At 42.8% G+C, this 24,986-nt stretch overlaps 1 protein-coding gene and 1 pseudogene across 5 annotated transcripts in view; one reads left to right on the forward strand and one right to left on the reverse strand.

Moving 5' to 3' along the window:
* The first annotated feature begins 2,465 nt into the window (after positions 1-2,465).
* LOC119245558 (60S acidic ribosomal protein P0-like) lies at positions 2,466-3,540 on the forward strand (annotated as a pseudogene).
* Positions 3,541-10,235: 6,695 nt separating this feature from the next.
* Positions 10,236-24,986, reverse strand: part of LOC119245978 (NACHT, LRR and PYD domains-containing protein 12) — a 38,012-nt gene continuing 23,261 nt past the window's right edge. For 4 of the 5 annotated variants that reach the window (XM_037512099.1, XM_037512095.1, XM_037512096.2 and 1 more), the window contains 8 exons: positions 21,346-21,516; positions 21,061-21,231; positions 18,874-19,047; positions 18,016-18,186; positions 17,739-17,909; positions 17,268-17,438; positions 16,979-17,149; positions 10,236-10,525 (listed from right to left, as the gene is read on the reverse strand). In XM_037512099.1, coding sequence (XP_037367996.1) covers positions 10,444-10,525; positions 16,979-17,149; positions 17,268-17,438; positions 17,739-17,909; positions 18,016-18,186; positions 18,874-19,047; positions 21,061-21,231; positions 21,346-21,516 — 1,282 coding nt within the window. In that variant the 3' untranslated portion in view covers positions 10,236-10,443. Of the gene's footprint in view, positions 10,526-15,674; positions 16,297-16,978; positions 17,150-17,267; positions 17,439-17,738; positions 17,910-18,015; positions 18,187-18,873; positions 19,048-21,060; positions 21,232-21,345; positions 21,517-24,986 lie in introns of those variants that run through there. The other variant, XM_037512101.2, reaches the window with a different exon arrangement.

Here is a 24,986-nt window from a genome sequence, read left to right on the forward strand (position 1 = left end):
CTAAACTTGCCACCTTCCAAGATTCCAGGAAATTGAATGCTAAGTAGGTACATTTTGATAGAAATAAGTTAAAGTGGTCCAGAACTTGAAATAGTAGACAGCTAAGTAAATAAAGCAGAGGGCTCAGGGAAAAGCATAGCATTCACATAGTCCTTCAAAATCCTCCAGCCTTGCATTAGTTATAAAAATAAAGAGTTTTTCCAGAAGGTATTCAGAATAATAGTAAGCAGGTGGTTATATCTTTCAGGAGCTTGAGAGATTAATTTAGCCTGGAAATATAGGCCTGAAAATAATCAGCATAAAGGTTGAAGGTGAGGCCACAGAACTAGATGACATCACTCAGGGCGAGTTGTTGGGAGGAGCAGAGATCAGGAGAGAAGCATGAAAGACAGCTGTATAAGGAATAGTTAGAATAAGGAGATTTTAAAATTTAGCAGAATAAGAAAAGCAATAGAGATGGAAGAGAAACTCATCATGTCGCTTTCTTCTCTAGACCTCGGGAGCCATGTTCATTATCAGTTCTATGTTCCCTATAAGAAGGCAAGAGTTGGGTGGGCCTTTAGTGAAAATTTACATCAGGGTTTCCCAATGTTAACACAGTATTGACATTTTGAGACTGATAATTCTTTGTTGTTGGGGGCTATCCTGTGCATTGTAGGATGTTTAGTTGCAATCTTGGCCTCCATTCACCAGATGTCAGTGGCACCTTGTGACGCTAGACATTGTCAAATGTTCTCTGTGGACACAAAATGGCTCCTAGTTGATAATCACTCATCTATGTAATACACTCAGCTTTAAAATTCTGGCAGGGACCATCCATATGATGAATCTCAGGCAGATGGTTTGAATGGTCTGGAACTCAGGAGAAGGGTTTGGATGAGGGCAAAGATTCAACAGTTTATCAGCATATCATGGTAGTTGAAGTCATGAGCGTGGACAAGATCACCAGGGACAGTGTATTGTGTCAAAAAAGAATACCCACGACAGAGATGATATTTCCGAGAATGCTGATGATATTTTAAAGGGGGAAACTGAGAATTCATAGACAGGACTAATAATACTTCTACTAATACTACTACTATCATATTCTGTCACTTTCCACATTCCAGCGACTGTGCTAAGTGTTCTACAGGCATCACCTCATTTAATATATTTTTTTAAGATTTATTTATTTATTTATACAAGCACTGGGTATAGTCAGAAGCTCGGGAGGGTGAGAGAATTCACCAGAGCCAGAGCGGGGAACAGAACAGGCAGACTGATGAAATACACTGCTGAGGGGAGCAGCGGGTGGCTGGAGAGGTCTGCGCGCCATGTGGGACCCTCACCGTTGGCCGGGGATTGAACCAGCGCTGCAGAGGCTGTGGGCAGCTTTGCAGCCCAGCACTCAACTGCTGTGCCACCAGGGGAGGCCCTCACCTCATTTAATCTTGAACAAAATTTTATGAAGGATGTGTTTGTTAACCCCATTTTCAGGTGAATGCAACTGAAGTTTGGAGACATTAAGGTACTTAGCCCAAATTTATGCTGTTAGTGGCAGAGCCCTGATTCAAAGCTAGATTTTCAGACTTTTTAATTCACACCCTTGCTGCCAACAAAAAAAAAAACTTAAGAAAGAGTGTGGTCCTGGCACCAACGGATGAAGGCATATAAGGAAGAACAGAGTGATCCAGGGTGTAGTATCAAATCCAGTGTAACAACTTGGGAAGGTCAGATAAGTACAGAAAATGTCCGGCAGATTAGCACCAACCATGTCATGGGAGACCTTGGTGAAGACAGTTTCAGTGAATGGTGGGAACTCAAGCTAGATTGCAAATGCTTGAGACAATGGGGACGAAAGAAGTGGAAATAACTAGTGGAGACTATTCAAAAGTTAACATCTGAAGGGAAGAAGAGAGATAAGGTAGAAGCTACAGGAAGGGAATAAGCTAGTATCTAGAAAGTTTTTAAATTGTTATTACAAAAAGTACATGTTTAATGTAGAAGAGTTAGAAGATATTGTTGAGTCAGGGGTATCCCACAAACCAGAAATAATAATGGGTAACATTTTAATATTTCTCTTCCTGGCCCATCACTGTCTTATGCATACATACACATTTTGTTTGGTAACCTGTTTTTTTTTTTGATGAATATACATTGTAAATACTTTACCATGATAATAAGTGTGTTCTGTGAGCATCAACTAATACCTACTTGGTATTCCTGCAGGTCATATCAACATCTATCTCTTCTCTCCTCTGCTCTCGTCTCTTCTCTCTCCTCTCTCCCAATCCTCTTCCTTACTTTTCCATGTCTTCTCTCCCCTCCATTCCCCACCCCACCCCCAATCTGTCATGCACTGGAAACGCAGTTGGTCCAGTCAAAATAGATTTAATAACAAATGAAGAAAATATCAAACTCCTCTCCCAGGCATCCTCATGAGAGTGACATGTCTTTAAACCCTGCATGACAATCCCTGATGCACCATGATGCTCAGGGGAAAAAGGGTGGCCTGGATGTCCAGCTGTTTCCTTTAGATAATCCAAATGTTGGAGGATTATCCAAGATGCTTCATTGTAGGAGCAGATGCAGCAGATGCACATATTCTTTGAGGGAAGGCTGTAGTGCTAATGGGCAAAAACTCCATGTTGTACAAGACCATTCAAAGACATCTGGAAAACAAACCAACTTTGTTGCCAGGATATGCTGTTGGCCAATAAGGTGCCAGCTGCTACCCGTGCTGGTGTTATTGCTGCATATGAAATCACTGTGCCAACCAAAAATGCTGGTCTGGGACTTTATTCCACTGTCTAGGCATCACCACAAAAATCTCCAGGGAGGACCTCCCTGGTGGCGCAGCGGGTTGAGTGCAGTGCTGTGAAGCTGTCCGCAGCCTCTACAGCGTGGGTTCGATCCCGGCCCAGAGGGAATCCCACATGGAGCAGCAGACCTCTCCTGCCTCGCCTGCTGCTCCCCTCAGCAGTGTGTTTCGTCAGTCTACCTGTTCTGTCCCATGCTCTGTCTCTGGTGAATCCTCTCACCCTCAGGTGCATCTGGCCTGTACCAGGGTTCTTGTATAAAATAAATTTTAAAAATATTAAAAAAAAATCTCCAGGGACCCTGTTGAAATCCTGAGTGATGTGCAGCTAATGAAGACTGGAGACAAAGTGTGAGGCAGCGAAGCCACACTACTGAACACGCCAAATTTCTCCCCTTTCCCCATTGGGCTGACCGTCCAGCGGGTGTTTAACCACGACAGCATCTAGAACCCAAAACGCTTGAAATCACAGAGAAAACTGCCTTCTTGCTTCTGGAATAGTGTTTGTGGTGTTGCCAGCATGCCTACAGCTTGGTTGCCCAACTTGCCTCAGTGCCCCGTCCATCATCTAGGGGTATAAGGTGGTCCTGGCTTTGTCTGTGGAGACTGACTACACCTTCACACTTGCAAAAAAGCTCAATTCCTTCTAGACAGACCCATCTGCATGTGTGACTGCTTGCCAACATTGCTGCTTCTGCTGCTGTCACAACCCCAGTCAAAGTTGTTTTGGGGGAGGTTTTTGATTACTGTTTCAGTTTCCTTGCTTGTGATGAGCTCGGCTTTTCAATTTCTCCCTGATCCAGCCTGGAATGTTCATAATTCTATGAATTTGTCCATTTTCATTTTCAGTTTTGTATAAGAGATCAGGTTTAGACTGAGTTCATTTTTTTCTTCTTTGTGTGCCTATGAATGTTCAATTGGTCCAACACTACTTTTTGAAAAGACTATATTAAACTTTTAACAAAAGTTAACATTTGTGCAATAAATTTTGTATTATGGTAAAATATGCACATCATTACATTAGCACTTAAACAATTTTTAAAATATGTAGTTCAGTGGCACTTAGTACAGTCTTAATGAATAAATGGGTTTAAACCCCCCAAAAAAGTGGGCTTACATTTGTGATGGTGGCCAATGATTGGACTATGGTGGTCACCACTGTTCTCAAGTTTCCAAATGTAATGACATTAGAGTGTCAAGCTACATCAGAGCAGGTGCTGGCTGAGGTACACACGATCTTGAAGCAGCTGGGGGGTTTGGTTTGTAGGCTCTGATAAGAGTGCAAATACCTTTAGTTCATTCAAAAAGGAAGGATAAGAGAACTCAGTCCATTCTTCTCCTCTGCCTCCGAAGAGTCCAGTAACAATATTCTGAGTCACAGAAATTAATGACCCCTTTACTAGTCTTGTTTACTCATCTGGAAAATGTAGAATGTAACAGCATAGTGTCCAACTATAGTACACTCTCAATAACCAGTGGCTGTTAGCATTATATCTGCTATGGTCTTGATCCAACCCTGCCTTATATCAGAGCCATTAGAATAATTGTAATCCCATTAGGGACACAGACTATAGACTTGCCTTTTTATAACCCATTGGTCCAACACATAGCAGGAAAGGCATACACATTTGCTGAATGTAGCAATTCTTTTTTACACAATACACCTCCGCTTCTTCTCCTGTGTTAGATTCTCCATGAAGAGGTATGGTTATTAGGAGGACAGATTTTGGGTCAGATATTACTACCAATGTGAACTTTGGCAAACTACTTTATATCTCTATGCTTCATACATAACATGAAGAAAATGAATATCTACTTTCATAGAATTAGTGATAAAATATAGTAAAGAACAATGCCTGTGACAGCTAAGTGCTTAAACAGCTCTTTCTATTATTATTATTACGACTATTAGTATTCTTCCTCTACCACAACTGTATTATTATCATTATCATTACTATCACTATTTATTCTTTTAGAAAAGGAGGCTACTTCCTCCTTGGCTGCTTAGTCAGTTACCTACTCAGACAGGTGGAGTGAAACTTGAACAGAAGTAAAGGGAAATGACTGAGCAGTTCCTTCCCAGCAAACTCCTTTGATGTCCTCATGGTGGTGACAACGATAAACATTTCAAAGTTTCAGCCACTCTTTCAATGCTCACACTCATTGTCACTCTTTTTTTTTTAAAGATTTATTTATTTTTACACAAGAGCTGGGGTACAGGACAGAGGTGTGGGGGGTGAGAGGATTCACCAGAGACAGAGTGGGGGGCAGAACAGGCAGACTGACTGAAATACACTGCTGAGGGGAGCAGTGGGAGAGACAGGAGAGGTCTGCTGCGCCATGTGGGAATCTCCCTGGCGGGCCGGCCGGTAAGCGAACATGTGCTGCAGAGACTGCAGACAGCTTCATAGCGCTGCACTCAACCCGCTGCACCACCAGGGAGGCCCTCATTGTCACTCTTATTGGTAATATCATTAATACCTTTTCCCCCCTCATACAGCTGTTTAGTGTACTAATTGCCCTCTAAGCACTGCATTACATCCCATAAGTTTGTATGCCTCATGTTTTCATTTTCACTCAGTTTAAAACATTTCCTATCTTCCCTGCAGACATGCTCTTGAACATTAAATTGTTTGGAAGTGTGTGGTTTCCCAATATTCGGGAGATGTCCCATGTATCTTTTTTTTTAATAAAGATGTATTTATTTATTTATACAAGCACTGGGTACAGTCAGAGCGTGGGAGGGTGAGAGAATTCACCAGAGCCAGAGTGGGGAACAGAACAGGCAGACGGACGAAGTACACTGCTGAGGGGAGCAGCGGGTGGCTGGAGAGGTCTGCACGCCATGTGGGACCCTCAACCGGTGGCTGGGGATCGAACCGGCGTTGCGGAGGCTGCGGGCAGCTTCGCAACCCAGCGCTCAACTGCTGCGCCACCGGGGAGGCCCGTCCCATGTATCTTTATCTAATTTTTAATTCAACTCCATCATGGTCAGAGAACAAATTTTCTGTGACTTGACTCCTTTAACTTCATTGAGTCTGGTTATATGACCTAGGTATGATCTAGCTTGATAAATGTTCAGTGTGCACTTATGAATGTTTTCTCTTGTTATGTTTTGCGTTGCATAGATAGGAACTAAGTCAAAATTGTTGTTTGTGTAGTTCAAATCTTCTATATCCTTACTGATTTTTTTTATCTCCTTGGCCTATCAATTATTGAGAAAAGTGTTGAAGTCTAAGACTAAAACTGCAGATTTGTCTATTTCCCCTTGAAGTTCAGTCAGTTTTTGCTTCATGTATTTTGAATGCTATTTAGGTACATATTTACTTACAATTGGTATGCCCTCATGATGAATTCACCACTTCACCATTATGAAATAACCCTCTTTATTCTGGTAATATTTTTTGCTTTGCTATCTATATTCTCTGATGACAGCTTCACCTTTTTAAAAACTAACATTCACATGGTGCATCTAAAGGTTTAACCTATTTGTGTTCTATATTTATTTATTTATGCATACAAGAATGGGGGTACAGGCCAGAGGTGCAGGGGTGAAAGGATTCACCAGAGACAGAGTGGGGAACAGAACAGGCAGACTGACTGAAATACACTGCTGAGGAGAGCAGCAGGCAAGTCAGGAGAGTTTTGCTGCGCCATGTGGGTTGCTCTCTGGGGGAAGGGGTTTGGGGGTGGGGGTCGGGGGTCGCACTTGTGCTGCAGTGACTGCGATAGCTTTATAGGTTTCCTCTTAACCCCTTGCATCACCCGGGAGGCCCTGTGTTTTATATTTAAAGGGCCTCCCCGGTGGCGCAGCAGTTGAGCGCTGGGTTGCGAAGCTGCCCGCAGCCTTTGCAGCGCTGGTTCGATCCCCGGCTGCTCCCCCACAGGAGGAGGGTCCCACATGGCGCTCAGACCTCTCCTGCCGCCCGCTGCTCCCCTCAGCAGTGTACTTCCATCCTTCTGCCTGCTCTGCTCCCCACTCTGGCTCTGGTGAATTCTCTCACCCTCCCAAGCTTCTGACTGTACCCAGTGCTTGTATAAATAAATAAAAATAAATCTTAAAAAAATAGCCTTTAAAAATAAATAAATAAAGTGTGTTTCCTACAGGCAGTAGTGTCTGAGCAGTGTCGCCTAGAGGCAGCAGTGTTGGAAGCTGTGCGGGATGAGAAGGATGATTTCAAGTCCACGTGGAGCAATGAGAAGCCTAGAAGGGTTACACCAGAAGTGATGTGCAGCCCCCATCCAAAGGGGGTCTCGTATTTATTAACATCAAGTACAAAAGTGGGGCAAGTATGGAGGGAGTGTACATGCTTGGGGGAAGCAGTTACTGGGGATGTAAGCTAGGGTGGAGTGATCAGAGGCTGTGGCCTGGGGGCCTCCATTGTTCCTGCAATTCAAAGTATATTATCTCTATTCTAGTATCTGCCTGCTGTTTTCAGCAGATATGGTTTCCCAGTACTGTTCTTCATACCTGGACTTTGCCCTTGGTGAGAGGCCCCCTGCACGACCCTACACCTAGCTGACAAGCAGGAACTCTGGGTTTCAAGAAAGAAGGTGCCTGGGGATCCCACAATTTGCTGTTAAATTTTTTCCCATTCTACAAGCTCAGCCTTCTAATTACTGTGAGAACATTAACTTTAATAGGGTTATCAATATGGTTTTGTTCAAAAATACCATCTTGCTATTTGATTTTTATTTGTCCAAACTCTGCCTGTTGTGCAATATTTGAAAACAGTATTTTCCTATATTTTGCCCATTTTTTGAGTTAAAGTGGGAGGGTGAATTCATCACTGTTGTTTCATCACTGCTCAAAGTAGAAGTACTGTATTTTTTCATACTAATTTGTTATTTATATCATGTTATGCATGTGCCATATACTTCTTCCAGTTTATCACTAGCCCTTTTATTTATGATGACTTTTTTTTAATGAAGAGATTTTTAATTTGGATGTCAAACTTCCATTCTTTTCCTTTGGATTTTTATGTCATGCTTATAAATTGCTGCCTTGTTTTCTTCTCATTTGGCAAGTTTTTTTTTTTTTAAGATTTATTTATTAATTTATATAAGCACTGGGTACAGTCAGAAGCGCTGGAGGGTGAAAGAATTCACCAGAGTCAGAGGGAGGAGCAGGACAGGCAGACAGACTGAGGACACTGCTGAGGGGAGGAGAAGGTGCGGCAGGAGAGGTCTGTGCGCCATGTGGGACCCTCGCCAGTTGCCGGGGATCGAACCAGTGCTGCAGAGGCTACAGGCAGCTTCGCAGCCCAGCGCTCAACCACTGCGCCACGGGGGAGGCCCTCATTTGGCAAGTTTTAAAAGAAGAAAAATAACTCCTTGGTATGAATGAGCTTTCTTTCTTTCTTTTTTTTAAAGATTTATTTATTTATTTATTTATTTATATTTTATTTATTTATACAAGCACTGGGTACAGTCAGAAGCGCAGGAGGGTGAGAGAATTCACCAGAGCCAGAGCGGGGAGCAGAGCAGGCAGAAGGACTGAAGTACACTGCTGAGGGGAGCAGCGGGCAGCAGGAGAGGTCTGCCTACCATGTGGGACCCTCCTCCGGTGGCCGGGGAGCAGCCGGGGATCGAACCGGCGCTGCAGAGGCTGTGGGCAGCTTCGCAAACCAGCGCTCAACCGCTGCGCCACCGGGGAGGCCCTGAATGAGCTTTATTTCTAACAAACTTTATTAGTTATAAAAGTAATACATGCACGTGGTAAAAAAAAAAAAAGAATCAAGTGGAACAGAGAGCTAGAGATGAAAATGCAGTTTTCTTTCCTCTTGACCCTGTACCTCAGCTTGCCAAATTTCTTTTGCTGGAGATAGCTCCTGTTAGCAGTTTCTGGTATATACCCTTCCATATGTATTTGAACACACACAAACGGAATAAAACACACACACACAGAGTTCTGCAATTTTTCACTTAACATTACATCTTTAAGTTCTTATCATGACTGACTTTTATCAGATATTTACCAGACTGACAGAGGGAACGGGGTGGTGAGAAAACACTGTAGGGAAAAGGCACAGGACAAGGCATATTCTCCTCTACAAAACCAACACTTAACACAAAACCTGGCGCATAATAAATGCTCAATAAGTGAGTGCTAAACAACTAAAGGGAAAAAGGAGCTTGAAAAAACTGGAAACAAATTGCTATTCTTGATCATTCTTCTCAGACCAGACCTTGTCTCCCCGTTCTGAGAGTTACTATCTCCCGGGACAGCGGGAGCCATACTCGAAGACAGACGAGGACATGAGCAGCTGGACTGCTCGCTGAGAATTAACTTCCCACCATGGTCTCTTCCTCCACTAGATTCACTGCCTCCAGCACACACATTTAGTTCAAACATGCACTTCACACTGACAACACAGCAGGAAAATATGGGAGCTCAGAGACTACACAGCTGAGTTATATTGCAGGTACACACACAGCTACCATTAATCGGCACCTACTACTAAGAAACAGGCCCCGTGCTGGGAAGAACGGCCCTGTAAGGTTAATGTCATTTCATCCCAATGAGAAAACTGAGGTTCCAAGAATCCAGTGACTAATTCAGGGTCACAAAGCTGGTTAAGTAGCTTCCAGAGACAATTTTACACTTTGATCGGGTCCACTTACTTTTTATCGATCCTACATCACATTCATTCCTATTTCATGGGTTTTGTTTGTGCTATTTTCCTTGCCCGACATTCTGCTTCTCCACTTGTCTCATCTGATGGTTTATGGAAGCTACGTGAAATACATAGAATCACCTAGGGCTGTGCAGGATCCACACAGGCTTTTGCAAGATGCCGTCGGGGATGAGGAGGGAGTCAGTCAGAGGAGCCCTTTGAACAAGTGCAAAAACATTGTGGAGGTATTAAAAGTTCAGCAAGGGACTCGCGCCTGGGAACTGGAAAGCACCCTCAGGAACTTAGGATGTGGATCCTGCGGGAGCTTAAGAACTTCTAACTCAAACATTTGTTTCTCCCCGGGTGCTTTTGGTGAGCCGCTCACATGCACAGCCTTGTTGCCCCCGTCTTACAGCTCCGGCCAGCATCTCTCTCCCTGCCTCAATCCTGCCTGTTCTCAAGGCCTATGTCGTCTTACTTCCACGTAAGCCTTTCGCTATTAATCAGCTCATTGTTTTCTCTTGTGAATTACAGTTTTTGCTTCAAATCGGCACCATAAAAATATAATGTATTTCTATATTTTCTCGCCCTTTAATCATTTCAAGTATCTTGTTTCTTTGAAGTGGTCTCATTCACATGTCTTCTTTCTATTGGTTGCCTGCCTGGTCTGAGTACTGGGCAACCTGGCTGGATCCCGGTCCCCACTGTCCCACTTCTAAGCTAGGTGACCTGGAGCAAGTCACCACTGCTCTGAGCCTCACCTTCCCACCTTCAAGGGTTTTTGTGAAAACGCAGTAAACTTTGCAACACAATATAGGAATGTAAGGTATTTATTGCTGGACATTTCACCAAAAGTGCTTCTGTCTTTTGTATACTACTCAGTGGATGGTTCTATGTAAGAAATAGCAGTCACTGCTACTTGATTCACACTAGTGTCCTCAACAAAGGGTAAGAGGTTTGGACAAGAATACTGCACAACTGTTGAAGACGGTGCTCTACATGCAGCTGACCAGGGCCTCTCCTTGGAGACTACCAGGAAAATCCAGGCTTGTTCATTTTTAAAGCTTCCATCTTTCTAAATGTTTCTTCATGTAAATGATCTGTGTCGATGCTAAGGAAAATGAAAAGAATCATGTGTCAAGTCAGGCCAGCAGATGCTTTCAGTAGCTTTCCTACTCTCAAAGATAAGATTCCCATTCACGCTTGCTCCATGGTGCACCCAGTTACTTCACCCACTGGCATCTATTTCAGCCAGGCACTTTCCTTGGGTCTCAAGAAAGAAAATGTTTATCCTCATAGATTGTTACTTCTGTTGCTCCTACCTTGTCCAAGGCCCTGCTCCCTTAATTCATTAACTCCCCCTCCTGTATCTACAGCCTCTCCCTCTCTATGGACTCCTTTCTCTCAGCTCACAAATTTTCTTATATCAAAACAAGGCAAAAAAGGAAAAGAACTATGCCCTTCCTGTAGTCGCACAATTCCCTCTGGCTATGACCCAATATTGCTTCTCCTGTTCACAAACTTCTGGAAAAACAGTCTCCATTCCTTCCCTACTTGCTTACCTGCCATCTCTTCAAATCACTGTGGTCTGATTTCTGGCCCTACCACAGCCCTTAATAAAGTCACCTGTGACCTCCTCATGGCTAATTCCAACAGACACTTTTCAGCACTCAACATTTTGGACCTCTCTGCTGTGTTAGATACTATCAAGGATGTGTTCCTTGTAGACCATCTTTTCCCCTTAGCTTCTGGGACACTTTGCTTTCTTGGTTTTCTTCATGGTTTTCCCATACCCACCTCTGAAAAGTTGGTATTGCCCAGAACTAATTCCCCAGAGATGTTCCTCAGAGTTTCTTCTCTCCTCACTCTCCCTAGTATAGTTCATCCATTGTCATAGCTTCAACTATCATCTTCAGGGTATACTCCTCATCCAATGGCCTACCTATCAGAAAACTTCCCATAATTCCCAAAGTTCCACAGACACGTTAAACACCACATGTGTATCCCTGATTAAAGCCCACTAGCTACAAAAGAAGACACAAGCTCCTTCAAGTCGTAGTGAAGTAGCATGTCTACTTTTAAATGGACAGAAGCTAATTTTTATCTAGCAAAATGAAATGAGTAGTGTTGTTTATTTTGCAACTGTAGTATAAGCAGACATTTAATGCCATGGAAGTGTAACACAATCTTTAGATTTTTTTGAGTAACTTAACAAAACTGACCAACTGCCTGATATATGTGGAACTCACTGCTAAGGAAGAGGTAGGCAATTCACGGAGGAAACCCAGTGATTTTCTTGGAGTTAAAAGGCTACTTGCTCTCAACCCCTTCTTTCTAAATTTAGAATTGGGGTCAGGATGAGCTGGGGGCTTTATCCAAGGCACAGGACTGTGAAAGGCACCAAGACCCCTAAAATGAAATTATGTTGAAGAAAGAGACCCTTAAATAGTGTCCCTGACTCAATTCAGGGGCCTTCATCTTTGTGGGCAAGGGTAGATTGCACACATACACACCTATAGTTGATTTTAGTAGCTCTTCTAGACCCAGTCACTCTGGCACATACGGTATTTTAGAAAACAGTGGCTGCATGTTTGGAGGTAGACCAAGATATCATTACCTTGGAGTCTTAGTATAATGCCCCTAAAGGGCTGGCAGATCAGACCAGCCAGAGCATCACTGTCCTGTCACCCAGCTTCTGTGGGATTGAGTAGGATCATTTCTCAAGATCAAGCCGTTAATAGCAGGGAAAAACAACAGCAGCAGTGGACTGACTCTCCAACCAACTTTGGAATTGAAACTGGCTCCAACTTGGGGCCAGTTTTGAAAAAGTGAGAAGAGGCCCCTAAATATACTACCAGAGTATGAAGAAAAAGAGATGACTGAATTTGCACCCAGAATTTTGCTTAACAGGTCTTATTAATCACACATGGCCTACAAAGCTCGGCCTACATCCGCAGTCTTACTCCTTGATACATTCTGCTTTACCCTTTATGCTCTGGCAGTAACAAACGTCCTGAAGACTTCCCACCCCGTTCCCATTAAGTACCATAAACCATGCTGTTCATTGTCTGGCTACATTTCCTAAGCCTGAACTACCCTTTTCCACCCTTACCCTCATCCTCCTGGCTATAGTCTTGAGACTTAACTCTTCTCTTGGAGGCCCTTGCTCCATGAAGCTTTCCCTCACCCACTAGGACTTGGTGCGCTATCTTCTGCCATGGCCTTGTAAACCCGTGATTACCCTAATGGATTCAGCTTATGTGCCTATCCTTACCAGGGACACGCTGGCCCCTGAAGAGCACAGATCATGTTTCTTATTCTTCTCTTCCATCACCTGGCACATTTTCCTGGCACAGAACAGAAATTCAGCAGGTACTTGTGGAATGAATGAAGGCGAGCTTTGTCACTCTAGGACTCCCACCTCTTTTTCCCCCGTTGACCTCTGAATGTCTAGACACCTAGTCTTTAATAATATATAATTGACTATCTCCTTGCCCTGCCTCTGGAAGCTCTAAATTAGTAACTGGCCCCCTCTCTGTATTTTCTTTTTTTTTTTAAAGATTTATTTACTTATTTATACAAGCACTGGGTACAGTCAGCAGCACGGGAGGGTGAGAGGATTCACCAGAGCCAGAGCGGGGAGCAGAACAGGCAGAAGACCGAAGCACACTGCTGAGGGGAGCAGCGGGCGGCAGGAGAGGTCTGCGTGCCATGTGGGACCCTCGCCGGCGGCCGGGGATCGAACCGGCACTGCAGAGGCTGCGGGCAGCTTCACAACCCAGCGCTCAACCGCTGCGCCACCGGGGAGACCCCTCTATGTATTTTCTATATGCACCTTAGATATTTACTATATGCAAAGCACTGAGCCAGGAAATTTACAGGGGAAAATGCAATGAGGAGTAGGACTCAAACCACACATTCAAGGAGCTCTTCAAATATAATCTTCTTCCCCCAGTTTTTCCAATTTCCAGAGAAGAGTGTCCCTCTGGGGGACCATCTAAAATGATCCATCGTTTTCTTTCACCTTACTTTACTAAGTATATTTTTCTATTTATTTCAATGTTGTTTTATAAACTCTAATATTCATCAATTTCTTGAGATAAGTGAACTGTGTCTACTTTGTGTGTGTCCTTTATTTTGTATTCTGAACTATTATTGCACACTGCTATCAACTTGCCGACTGACAAGTTATAAAGGTTTGAAGGTTGATCTGAAAACACAATGGAAGCACATTGGCTAAACGACAAAGAGTGAGAGAAACAGGAAATGGAACAAATATTTATAATACAAAAAAATATAGCAGCCATCACCAACAAAATAATTTCTCCTTGCTGTCCTTTAGGATCTTTGGGGAGTATATGTACTACAGAGAGCTACACGTAATTATTCTGTATTTAAAGCAGCACTAGCATTGACTGTTGAGTTTAGTTCAAATTGTTGACCACAGAGACCCCAGCCACCTATTTCTTTTTTTTTTTTTTTTTTTTTTATAAATTTTATTGTTATATTCCCCATACAATTGCCGCCCCCATTCTGACCCCAATCCCTCCCCTCCCGCCCCGCCCCCCTAAAAGTGTCTCTGTTCATAGTTTTTTGTTGATTTTGATTTTCACTTTCTTATAGTTTTTTCATTTTCCTGGTCCCTTATTTAAGTTTTCTAGATTCCTGCTATGAGTGAGACCATCCGGTATTTTTCTTTTTCTTTTTGGCTTATTTCGCTGAGCATGATCCCTTCCAGCGCCATCCATGTTGCAGCAAATTGCATGTGTTTATCTTTTTTGAATGCTGAGTAATATTCCATGGTATATATGTACCACATCTTCTTGATCCAGTCATCTATTTTTGGGCATTTGGGTTGTTTCCAAAGCTTAGCTATTGTAAACAGTGCTGCTATAAACATAGGGGTGCAGGTGTTCTTTGGAATTGATGTTTCTGTGTCCTTTGGGTAAATACCTAGGAGTGGAATTGCTGGGTCATATGGAAGCTCTATGTTTAGTAGGTCCAGAAATCTCCACACAGCTTTCCACAGTGGTTGGACCAGTTTGCACTCCCACCAACAGTGCAGAAGAGTTCCTTTTTCTCCACACCCTCGCCAACATTTGTTGTTGCTAGTTTTTTTAATATGTGCCATTCTCACTGGTGTAAGATGGTATCTCATGGTAGTTTTGATTTGCATTTCCCTGATGACAAGTGATGTTGAACATTTTTTCATATGCCTGTTGGCCATTTGCATTTCCTCTTCAGAGAAGTTCTTTTAAGCTCTTCTGCCCATTTTTTGACTGGATTATTTTCTTTGTTGTTGTTGAGTCTCATCAGCTCTTTGCAGATTTTTGTGATCAGTCCTTTATCATTAGTGTTGGGTGCAAAAATGTTCTCCCAGTTGGTGGGGTTTCTCTTTGTTTTTGTTATTGTCTCTTTTGCTGTGCAAAAGCTCTTTAATTTGATATAGTCCCAGCTGTTTATCTTTGCCTTCACTATCACTGCTTTGGGTGATGTGTCTGTAAAGATGTCTTTGATGTGCAAATCACGTAGTGTTTCGCCTATATTTCCTTCTATATATTTTATGGTTTCAGGTCTTATGTCTAGTTCTTTAATCCATTTTGAGTTGATTTTTGTGTATGGTGTGAGGTGGTGGTCAAGCTTCATTCTTTTGCATGTAGCGACCCAGTTTTCCCAGCACCATTTATTGAACAAACTTTCTTTGCTCCAATGCATAGTCTTTGCTCCTTTGTCAAAGATTAGTTGACCATAAATCTGTGGGTTTATTTCTGGATTTTCTATTCGATTCCATTGGTCTGTATGTCTGTTCTTGTTCCAATACCATGCAGTTTTGATGATTATGGCTTTGTAGTATAGTTTGAAGTCTGGGAGTCTGATGCCTCCATTCCCTTCTTTTTTTTTCAGGAGAGCTTTGGCTATTCGGGGTTTTTTGTGATTCCATATGAATTTCATCAATAATTTTTCTATTTCTTTGAAGAATGACATTGAAATTTTGATTGGAATAGCATTGAATCTGTATATTGCTTTTGGAAGGATGGCCATTTTAATAATGTTTATTCTTCCAATCCATGAGCAGGGGATGTCTCTCCATTTCTTTGTGTCTTCTTCTATTTCTTTTAACAGTGTTTTATAGTTTTCTTTGTATAGGTCCTTTACCTCTTTTGTTAGATTTATTCCCAAATATTTGATTTTTTTTGTTTCAATAACAAAAGGGATGGTCTTTTCGATTTCTTCTTCTTCAGATTTATTGTTTGTGTATAGGAAGGCTACTGACTTTTGCGTGTTGATTTTGTATCCTGCCACTTTACTGAACTGATTGATGAGTTGAATTAGCTTTTCTGTGGAGTTTTTGGGGTTCTCTATGTATAATATCATATCGTCTGCAAATAGTGATAGTTTCACTTCTTCTTTTCCTATTTGGATTCCTTGGATGTCTTTCTCTTGTCTTATTGCCCTGGCTAGGACTTCCAGTATTATATTGAAAAGCAATGGTGAGAGTGGACATCCTTGTCTTGTTCCAGATCTTAATGGAATTGCTTTCAGCTTTTCACCATTGAGAATGATACTGCCCAGCCACCTATTTCTAAGAAGGAAGCCATGGAGGTTCTTAATCCCTGAGGTTTATCATGTTGTGAATAATTCCCGTTCTCCTGGGCAGTAATCACCACATTCTTGAGCTTTTGAAACTAACTTCACTTTGCTAGTAGAAACCCAGCTTCTGTTTCAGCCAGATTTGTAATCAGGCCTTTATGCTGTTTTCATTTACATTTCAATCCATCAAATTGGCTTTGGAATGTGGAATTTTTGCGCTTGGCCTTTATTTTCCATTATGTGTTCCAGTTCTGAATGCCAGAAATGGATGGCCATTTGGCCACTGGTTAGCTGCCAATAGAGCATAGTTGTATCCTAATTAAGAATTACTTCGTGTGCCATGCCAGCCTGCTGAGCTGGCAGACGGACATTGACCAGAAATGGTCAAGATCTCCACTTTCAGTAATTGCACCATATGATAGTTTTATTCCCTCGAGTCTTAAAGACTCTCAAAATGTAAACATTAAACCCTCTATTATATATTAAAAGAGAAAAGAGAAAGAGTCTAACCTTTATGGAGTATCTCCTATGAGCCAAAAATTGTTCTGGATATATTCATAATTAAGGTCTCACTTCATTCAGTCTCCATGCTAACACAGGTAGTCAGGTATGGAGTATTATCTCCATTTGACAGACAAGGATACTAAAGTTCATAGAGGTTACATAAGCATGCTCATGTAGCTAAGCTGGTATAAGACCTATTATTTAAGCCAGACCTAGCAAAATCTAGACTCTGTGGCCTTTTTCCTATACCATGCTGCTTCTCTTAGTGAGATCCAGTGTTGCCTGTTGTCTGTCTCTCCCTCTCCGTGTCCAAGGAGGACTATAGGTAATTTCACATACTTCGTTATTTGGCATTGGTATGGCCTACTCTCAGTTTTCTTTTTCTTTCCTCACTGCAGCAGGCTATGATCAAACCCAACGTGCTGGTCCTGCCACTCTCCCTCCCACTTCCCCAACCACAGAAACTTACTAGCATGTCTGTAGTTTACATGCTGGATCAATCAGCGCATCGCACAGCATTTGTACTCCAAAATCCTTGAGGTCATTTGTACTTAAGTCTAACAACGTTAGGTTCTCATTTTTGTTGAGGACAGAGGCAAGGGCTTCACAACACACATCTGTAAGATGACATTCTGCCAACCTATGGGGGATAGGGGATTCAAGAAAGAAATCAACTTTACCTCAAGTCCCACAACTGCCCTCTATTGTATATTCAGCCTTAAACAAAAGCCCAATAAACAGAGCCCCTGTGGACTTACCACAAGTTCTGTAGTTTGCAGGAAGGGTGTTTCAGCCCTTCACACAGCACCTGCATGCCTTCATCCCCTAAGGCATTATCAGTGAGGTCAAGGTCTGTCAAATGTTTATTAGTGTAGAGTGCATTGCACAAATCCTGACAACATTCTCCAGTCAGGTGACAAGTCCACAATCTGCCAGGAAGCAAGGTAGAGAAAGTTGGCATCATTTCATAGGTACTAGGTCACTTTAAGAATTATGTTTGCCCACTTGAAAAACACGGTGGAAGGTCAGAGAGTCACATAAAAAAATCCCTTGGGCCAGAGCCAAGTGGAGATTGTGGAAAGGGAAAGATTTATTCCCTTTAAATTATTCGGATCTTCATTTATTGCTTCCTTGGAGAGTCAAACACCAGGCCAAAAGGTACTCATTTAATTTTGGGAGTTGCTGAAACATCAGGAACCCTGCCTGTAGCTATAGTCAATGATACTTACGCCAAATTCTTTAGCTGACAGTCAGGCTGTTTTAATCCTTCACACAACAATTTCAGTCCCAAATCTTCAATTTTGTTATTAATTAGAAGCAGCCTTGTCAGGCTTTGGGTGCAACACAAGACTTGGGCAAGGAACTCACAACAAGTTGCAGAGAGGGAACATTCGGAAAGCCTGGAGGGATGGGGACACAGGTGGCCATTAACCAGGGTAGCAGGGACTCCCACCGCACCTCAAATGCCAAGGCCCACAAATGGAACCAGGGCAAGCAGACACTTACACGAGATTATTGATTATGCCCTTTGTGTGCCGCAGACCTTCACAGAGGTGCTGTACTCCTGTGTCCCCCAGAGGGTTGCCAAACACAAATAGCTCCTTTAAAGTCCGATTCACTTCCAAGAAAGAAGAAAGCTCCACACAGCTAGCATCTGTGAGGTGGCATGTGCTCAAGCTACTCAGAGAAAAAGAGAAAAAAAAAATCAGCCACTGCTGTCATTTTGCTTCCTGGGAATGTTCTTCTAGCCTCCCCGTTTACCTAAGTCCTATTCATCCTTCAACATCCAGTTCCTAGGCCCACCTCCTGCACAGGGCCTTCCGTGATAATCCTGAGGTCTCTAGCCCACAAAGACCTCCTCCCTTGCCTGGCTCATCTGGCATTTTTAAATGATTCCAGTGTTGGGGACTGATGACACTGAACAGTGTTGTTTTCCAGTTGCTTCATATCTCTGTGTTGTCAGGGCAGCCCTGTCACTTGTAGTCCTAATAATTCCACCCACATCTAGAGCAGTGGAGGGTGCATAGTAGGAACTCTTCATAGAATTAATATTTAATAAGCGTCATTCTTGTAAACACGCAGGAGAGCAGTACACTGGAAAAAGCATGAGACTTAGAGACAGATTTTGGGGTCATGTCTTGACTTTACCACTATTTAGCAGAGTGATCTTGGACAAGTCATTTTCCCCCTGATCCTCACTTTTTTCAAGTGTACAACAAGGCAAAGAACACCCGTACATGCTTATTGCAAAGAACCAATTAAGTGGAAAAACTTCTGGCAAAACACCAATCTTAAGTCATGGCACATAGCAGGCATTTAACAAGTTCAATAGTCATATGATGATGCTAGTTTTAAAAAACTTACTCTAATTTCTCCATTTTGGAATGTTTGAGACCCTCACAGAGATACTTCACCCCTGTGTCCCCCAGGGGGTTTTCACTCAGCTCCAGCTCAGTGATGTTTGTATTATACATGAGAACAGAGGCGAGATACTTGCAAACAGCCTCTGAACTTTCAGGGAGAAGGCTGCCACACAACCTGGAGAAAAAGAAGGATGAACATAGGACAGAATTTTCTGCCTTATTGTCCTAGTCACCCACTACATGCAACAGCTCATGAGCAAAGAAAACTAAGGCCCACTCATGCAAGACCCTTAACCTCAAGTACTTCATAGCCTCCTCCCCCCTACCACCGTGGGAGCAATTTGTACAGTGCTCCCACAACACTGTCTCCCACCATTGGGATCTCAGTAACTATTGACTCTCAAAAGTGGAAAGGGTTGGGAAGAAACAGCAAGATGATCTAATCTCGTCTAAATTCCTTGTATGAATTTAGCATCCTATCTCATATCTTTTTCAAATCCCAAGGGAAAAATACTATTATCAACCTCAATAAACTCTAGTCAAAAGAGCTTTCTTTTCCTTTTGTCTGAAAGTTATTTATTAATTTGCCATCCTTAGAGAGACCCAGGTCATCACCATCATCCACATAATATTCTTTCTTTGGCATGAAGATTATTTTTTACTGACCTCCCTGTCTTCTCAATCTTTGTTTCTCCATATTAAGTAGTAAAATTCCTTGAACTATTTCCCATCAATTTTTTCTTCAATCACTTTCAAGAACTTCTGATAATTGAGAACCTTTGAGTACTCAATTTTCTCTTGAGTTATCAAGCTCTAAACTCAGTTTGAAGAGGGCTCATAAGGATGTGTAGCTATGTCTCTGCAATTTAAAAATTTTAAATAGAAGTATTTTACAAAAAATTAAAATTTCAAGGCAGATTTTTGAAAGTTTTAATGCTAAAGAGTTTTTGCTCTAGAAAATCCAACACCTATATTATGATGATTAATTTTGTGGGTCAACTTGATTAGATTATGGTACCCAGATATCTGGTCAAACATATTCTCGATCCTTCTGTGAAGGTACTTTCTAGTTAAGATTAACATTTTAAATCAGCAGACATTGAGTAGATTCCCCTTCATAATTAAGGTGGGTCTCAGTCAATTAAAAGTTCTTTTCTTTTCTTTTATATATTTTTTACATCATTTTTCATTTTTGCACAATGTATTCATTTTCATCTTGGTTACAGTCCCCATACAATTCCCACCCCCCTTGTTTTGATCCTACTCCCTTCCCCGCACTCCCGTAGTATGTCTCTGGTTTATAGTTGCTTGTTGATAAACAACCCAGTCAAAAAATAGGCAAAAGAGCTAAAAAGAAACTTCTCCACAGAGGAAATGCAAATGACCAACAGGCATATGAAAAAAATGTTCAACATCACTGGTAATCAGGGAAATGCAAATCAAAACTACAATTAAAAGTTTTAATAGAAAAAGACTGACCTCCCTGGAAGAAAAGGGAATTCTGCCAACAGACTGCTTTTGGACTTCAGCTGCAATATCGGTTCTTCCCTGTGTATCTAGTCTCTAGTCTACCCTGCAGATATGAACTTGACAGCCACCATAATCGATATGAGCAAATTACTTAAAGTAGATCTCTCTATATATTTATCCAGATCCTATCAGTTCTGTATCTTGGAGAACCTGACTGATAAATATCTAGATATCCATATAGATATTTAGCAGTCACGTTCTTAGATAGATAGATAGATAGATAGATAGATAGATAGATAGATAGATAGATATAAAGTCTTTACCATGGACTTTCAAGTCAGACACATCTGGGTTTTGAATTGTACCTCTGGCGCCATGTTATTCAGTTTTATATCTGGGTCTCCATTTCTTCATCTGCTAACATGGAGATAATAATCTGAACCTCTCAAAACTATTGTGTAGATTAAAGGAAATCATGTGTTATGCTCAGTACACACCAATTGCTCAGTAAATATGGGTTCTTATTGTCACTGATGTCCCAGCCATATACAATGAAAATTCTCTTCCTAAACTTGTTATATAGGAACAACTTTAGGAACTTGCACTTTTTTCTTCCTCTCCATTGCCTATGAAATGTGTTTGATCACATAACATTCATCTTGAGTTGTATATTTAAAATGTTATTTTTGCAGTATGGAAACTGACAGTAACAACTTACTTGAGCTTCTGCAATTTGCAATTTGGATCTTTTAAGCCTTCACAGAGCAATTTCATAGCTGAAGCTTCCAGTTTTGTTTCACTAAATTCCAGCTCTGTGAGCCACTGATTGGTGCTGAGAACAGCTGCTAGTGCCCCACATGAAGCAGGAGAAATAAGACATCGGTAAAACCTTCAGAGAACAGAAGAATGACTTTATGACCTCATTCATGCTTTCCCACTCCACAAACAGAAGCGGGCAAAAAAGATATGGACGCAGACAACAAATACGCCTGCTATTGGTTACCTCAGTGCCTGTAAGATACAGTTTGCTTCTTTTAATCCTTCACACAACAACTTCATTCCTGAATCTTCCAGGGTATTTTTTACAAATTCCAAATCTTTCAGATACTGGTTGGTTGCAAATACTAAGGAGAGGTCCCTGCCACAAGAAGCTGTGAGGTGGCAGAAAATGAGTCTGTGTGGAAAAATACACATTTCAAAGGAAGAAGAAATCACCAATCTATTTAAAGGTACCTGTTTACACCCTGGCTGCTTACCGCAGTGCCAGTTGCTGAAACACAAAAACAAGTAAGACCCAAACTCTGTGCTCACATAATGACCATTTAATGGGGGAAAGAGATTAGAAAATCATGGACTACAATACAGTGTGAAAAGCACTGCAGGCGAAATGCACAAAGTATCATGGGGTAGGGTTTGGAGGATCAAAAATATTTGTAAGAGGAAGAGAGATACTTGTGTGCTATCGTGAAAGGGGAATAGGAATTTAGTAGGAATTAGGTGGGAGAGGATAAAGGAAGTGGGGAGAACATGAGGGGCTAAGGAGAAATTCACTCGTGGTGGAGCCTGTGCTAAGCCCAGGGAGGAAGAGAGAGGATGCTTCATTTGAGAAACTCATTTATTTGCAAGGGCCATTTAAAAAGACTAGAAGGATATATATCAAAGTATTAACACTGGTTATCTTCCAGGCTGGGGGAAGAGTGGGACTCTACAGAGACATTTACTTGCTAGGTATTTAAAAATTATTTTAAATGATCAGGAGTTATATGAGGGAAAAAGGCTTTATAATTTATAAAGTATAATGCATGCTTATTATAAGCAATTTTCACAATGGAAAAAAGTAGAAAAACAGTTTTTTTAAAGATTTATTTTATTGGGACCTCCCTGGTGGCTCAGGGGTTAGGTTCAGCACTATCACCGCCACTGCCTGAGTTTGATTCCCCGGCCAGGGAGCTACCCACATGGCGCAGCAGACCTCTCCTGACTTGGCTGCTGCTCCCCTCAGCAGTCTATTTCAGTCAATCCACCTGTTCTGTTCCCCACTCTGTCTCTGGTGAGTCCCCACCTCTGGTCTACATCCTAGTTCTTGTATGCATAAACACATAAAAATAAATCTTTGATAAAATAAATAAAATCTACAAATTTTATAGATTTGTAGAGGTGCAGGGGTGAAAGCTTCTATTTGTGTGTCCGTCTTTCCCCAAACCTAGTACTTATGCATCTGGGCATGTATATAACAACCCACTCCCGCCCCAACCTAGGTCTTAGATGACTGGAGCAGGAAAGGTCATCTGACCCATCCTGAACCAAACAGATTCTCCAGCTGGAGAGACTGAATAGAGAGACAGATTCCTTCAAGATGGTGTTGGGCAATGAAGCAGGGGGTCTCTTGGAGCTGGGGCCAAGGTCAGAGGCACAGGCACCTGGACCACAGCTAAAGTCTGGCCCTGGTTGTGGGGAGCAAAACCACACATGCAAGGTGTCTTTAGAGAATGCCAGTATGAAGTCTCAGAGCAGACAGGCCCAGAGCAGCACAGAGCAGTATACCCTAGGACCCCAGAGATGGAGAGAGGGGACCTCACCACTTTTCACCTTCCTGCAATAGTGCTGCGAGAAAAACCACTTTACACAGACCCCTTGTCTTTAGTTAACTTGAAGTGAGTTCCTGTTTGTGGTAACCAGATTATTTCTAAGTCAGAAATTGCCTCCAGAATGGCAGTTGCAAAATAGACCAGCAAAGAAAATGTTGGACTGAGGAGGTGCACGAGGGAGAGAAAGGGAGCGGGGATTCTTGCATCCCAAGCATCTCCACAACATGAAAATTCAGATTCTGAGCCAGTTCTACCCCAAGAAATGATCAAAACAGGCCTGGCGTTAACCCGGACTGACAACGCTGCAGAGATTGCCTCCCCTAACGGAACCAAGGCTGCATTCGGAGGACACCAGCGCTGGCTGCACATGAGGACAGCTATGACTTCAGCCCCTTGACAGGAGAATCCTTCCCAGTTCCCAGGAGGCAGAATCAGGAACACATCTGACCCGGGAGCTCGTGCCACTGCCAAGGAGGTGAGTCAGCAGCTGACAGTGCCCGAGGCCTTGCTGGTCTAGACTGAAGAGTAGAGTCCAGTCTGGAGTCTCTCCACAATCTACCACATGACAGCTACGGAAGGGGAGCCTGGCTACAAAGCTCTCAGTGAATCCACAAAGGTGGAGCAGGCTATCCCCGTGTAAATCAGCCTCAAGAGGGGGGGTGAACAAGGAGGGGGAAGAGGACGGGCTGTCCCCCTCACCCACGGCTATTCAGTGCCGAAGGGGCTAACTCTGGTTTTGTCCGCAGCGGGAAGGATGGGGAGGATCATACCTGGACAGACTGAGGCACCCCCGTCCATCACGAAGGGACTGTGGACCTAGAGACTGAGGAGTCGTGTCCCTGGGACCTCTCTGCAGCAGCTGGATGTGACTCTGGGGTGTCTCCTGTTGGGGCAGGTGTGGGTTGGGGGCCAGATCCCTAGTCAGAAATGCCCTTGGGCTTGTGTGCATCCTTCTAGGGCAGGGTTTCCCAACTCAGCACTCTCAGCACTTGCGGTTGCATAATCCCTTGCTACAGGGGGCTGTGCAGTACACTGATGATGTTTACATGTTACGAGATGTAATTCCTGGCCACCGGTACCACTAGCACACCCCCGCTCCGGCCCTGGCTATAACCACCAAAAATGGCTCCGGATATCACCACATGGCCACTGGAGGGCCAGATCACCCTGGCTGGGGACCTCGGAGGCAATGAGGTACACAGGCCCTCAGAACAGAGGGAAGGGACGTGCAAGGCTAGTGTGCTCTGCTGTGCGCAGGGCTGCAGGGACCCCCTAAGACCGAGGTGGAAAGTGTTCACTGGGTCAGGCTTGCACTATTGATCTGCAGTAGATCCCGGTGGGGGCGGCCCCGAGGCCAAACTGCAGAGTGAGCCAGAATGGAGGAAATGCAGTCAGGGAGGGAGGCTCTTCTTCCAGGGCTGCGAAGGGAAGGAGTGAGGTGGAAGGTATGGGCCAGAGAGGGTTCTTTTGAATATGGGGGAAGCTTGAGGCCTGGGGAATGAGGTAACTGAAGAAAGCACGACAACGCACGAGATACGTACAAGAATGAGACCATGCACACTGCTGTATAGGAGCCATGTTCATGTGTCCAGTGAAAAAATAAGGATGACAGAGCAGATTTTTGTGCATGTGTGAAACAGCCACCAGCCCCAAATGTCTGTGTGTATGTATGCTAAGTATGTTATACATGTGTGTGCCTTGTGTTATACATTGATGTTTACATAAACATACAGCAAGGTCTGGAAAGATATTTAACAAACAAGGTGTTGCCAAGGGAAGATGAGATCAGAGTCAAGGCAGCAGTGTTGGGGTACAGGTGGGGTATGGGGTAATAGGGTGGAGAGTTTTCATATCTTTTTAAATATCTTTACATACTTCTGTGTTGTGTAAAGTGAAACAACTAAATGTTCACAAATTTACATTAAAATAAAGGGAAGTTAATTTACTGATTTGAGTGGATTTGAAAAGAACGCCTCTTTCTCTGGGACAGGAAGGAAGGAGAGCAGACACTGATGTGAGTGGTGAAGGGATAGGACACTAAGCAGGCTCCTGCCTG

The sequence above is a fragment of the Talpa occidentalis genome, unplaced genomic scaffold (genome assembly GCF_014898055.3).
Source record: "Talpa occidentalis isolate TD23 unplaced genomic scaffold, MPIMG_talOcc4v2.1 talOcc4.15, whole genome shotgun sequence".
Lineage (NCBI taxonomy): Eukaryota > Metazoa > Chordata > Mammalia > Eulipotyphla > Talpidae > Talpa > Talpa occidentalis.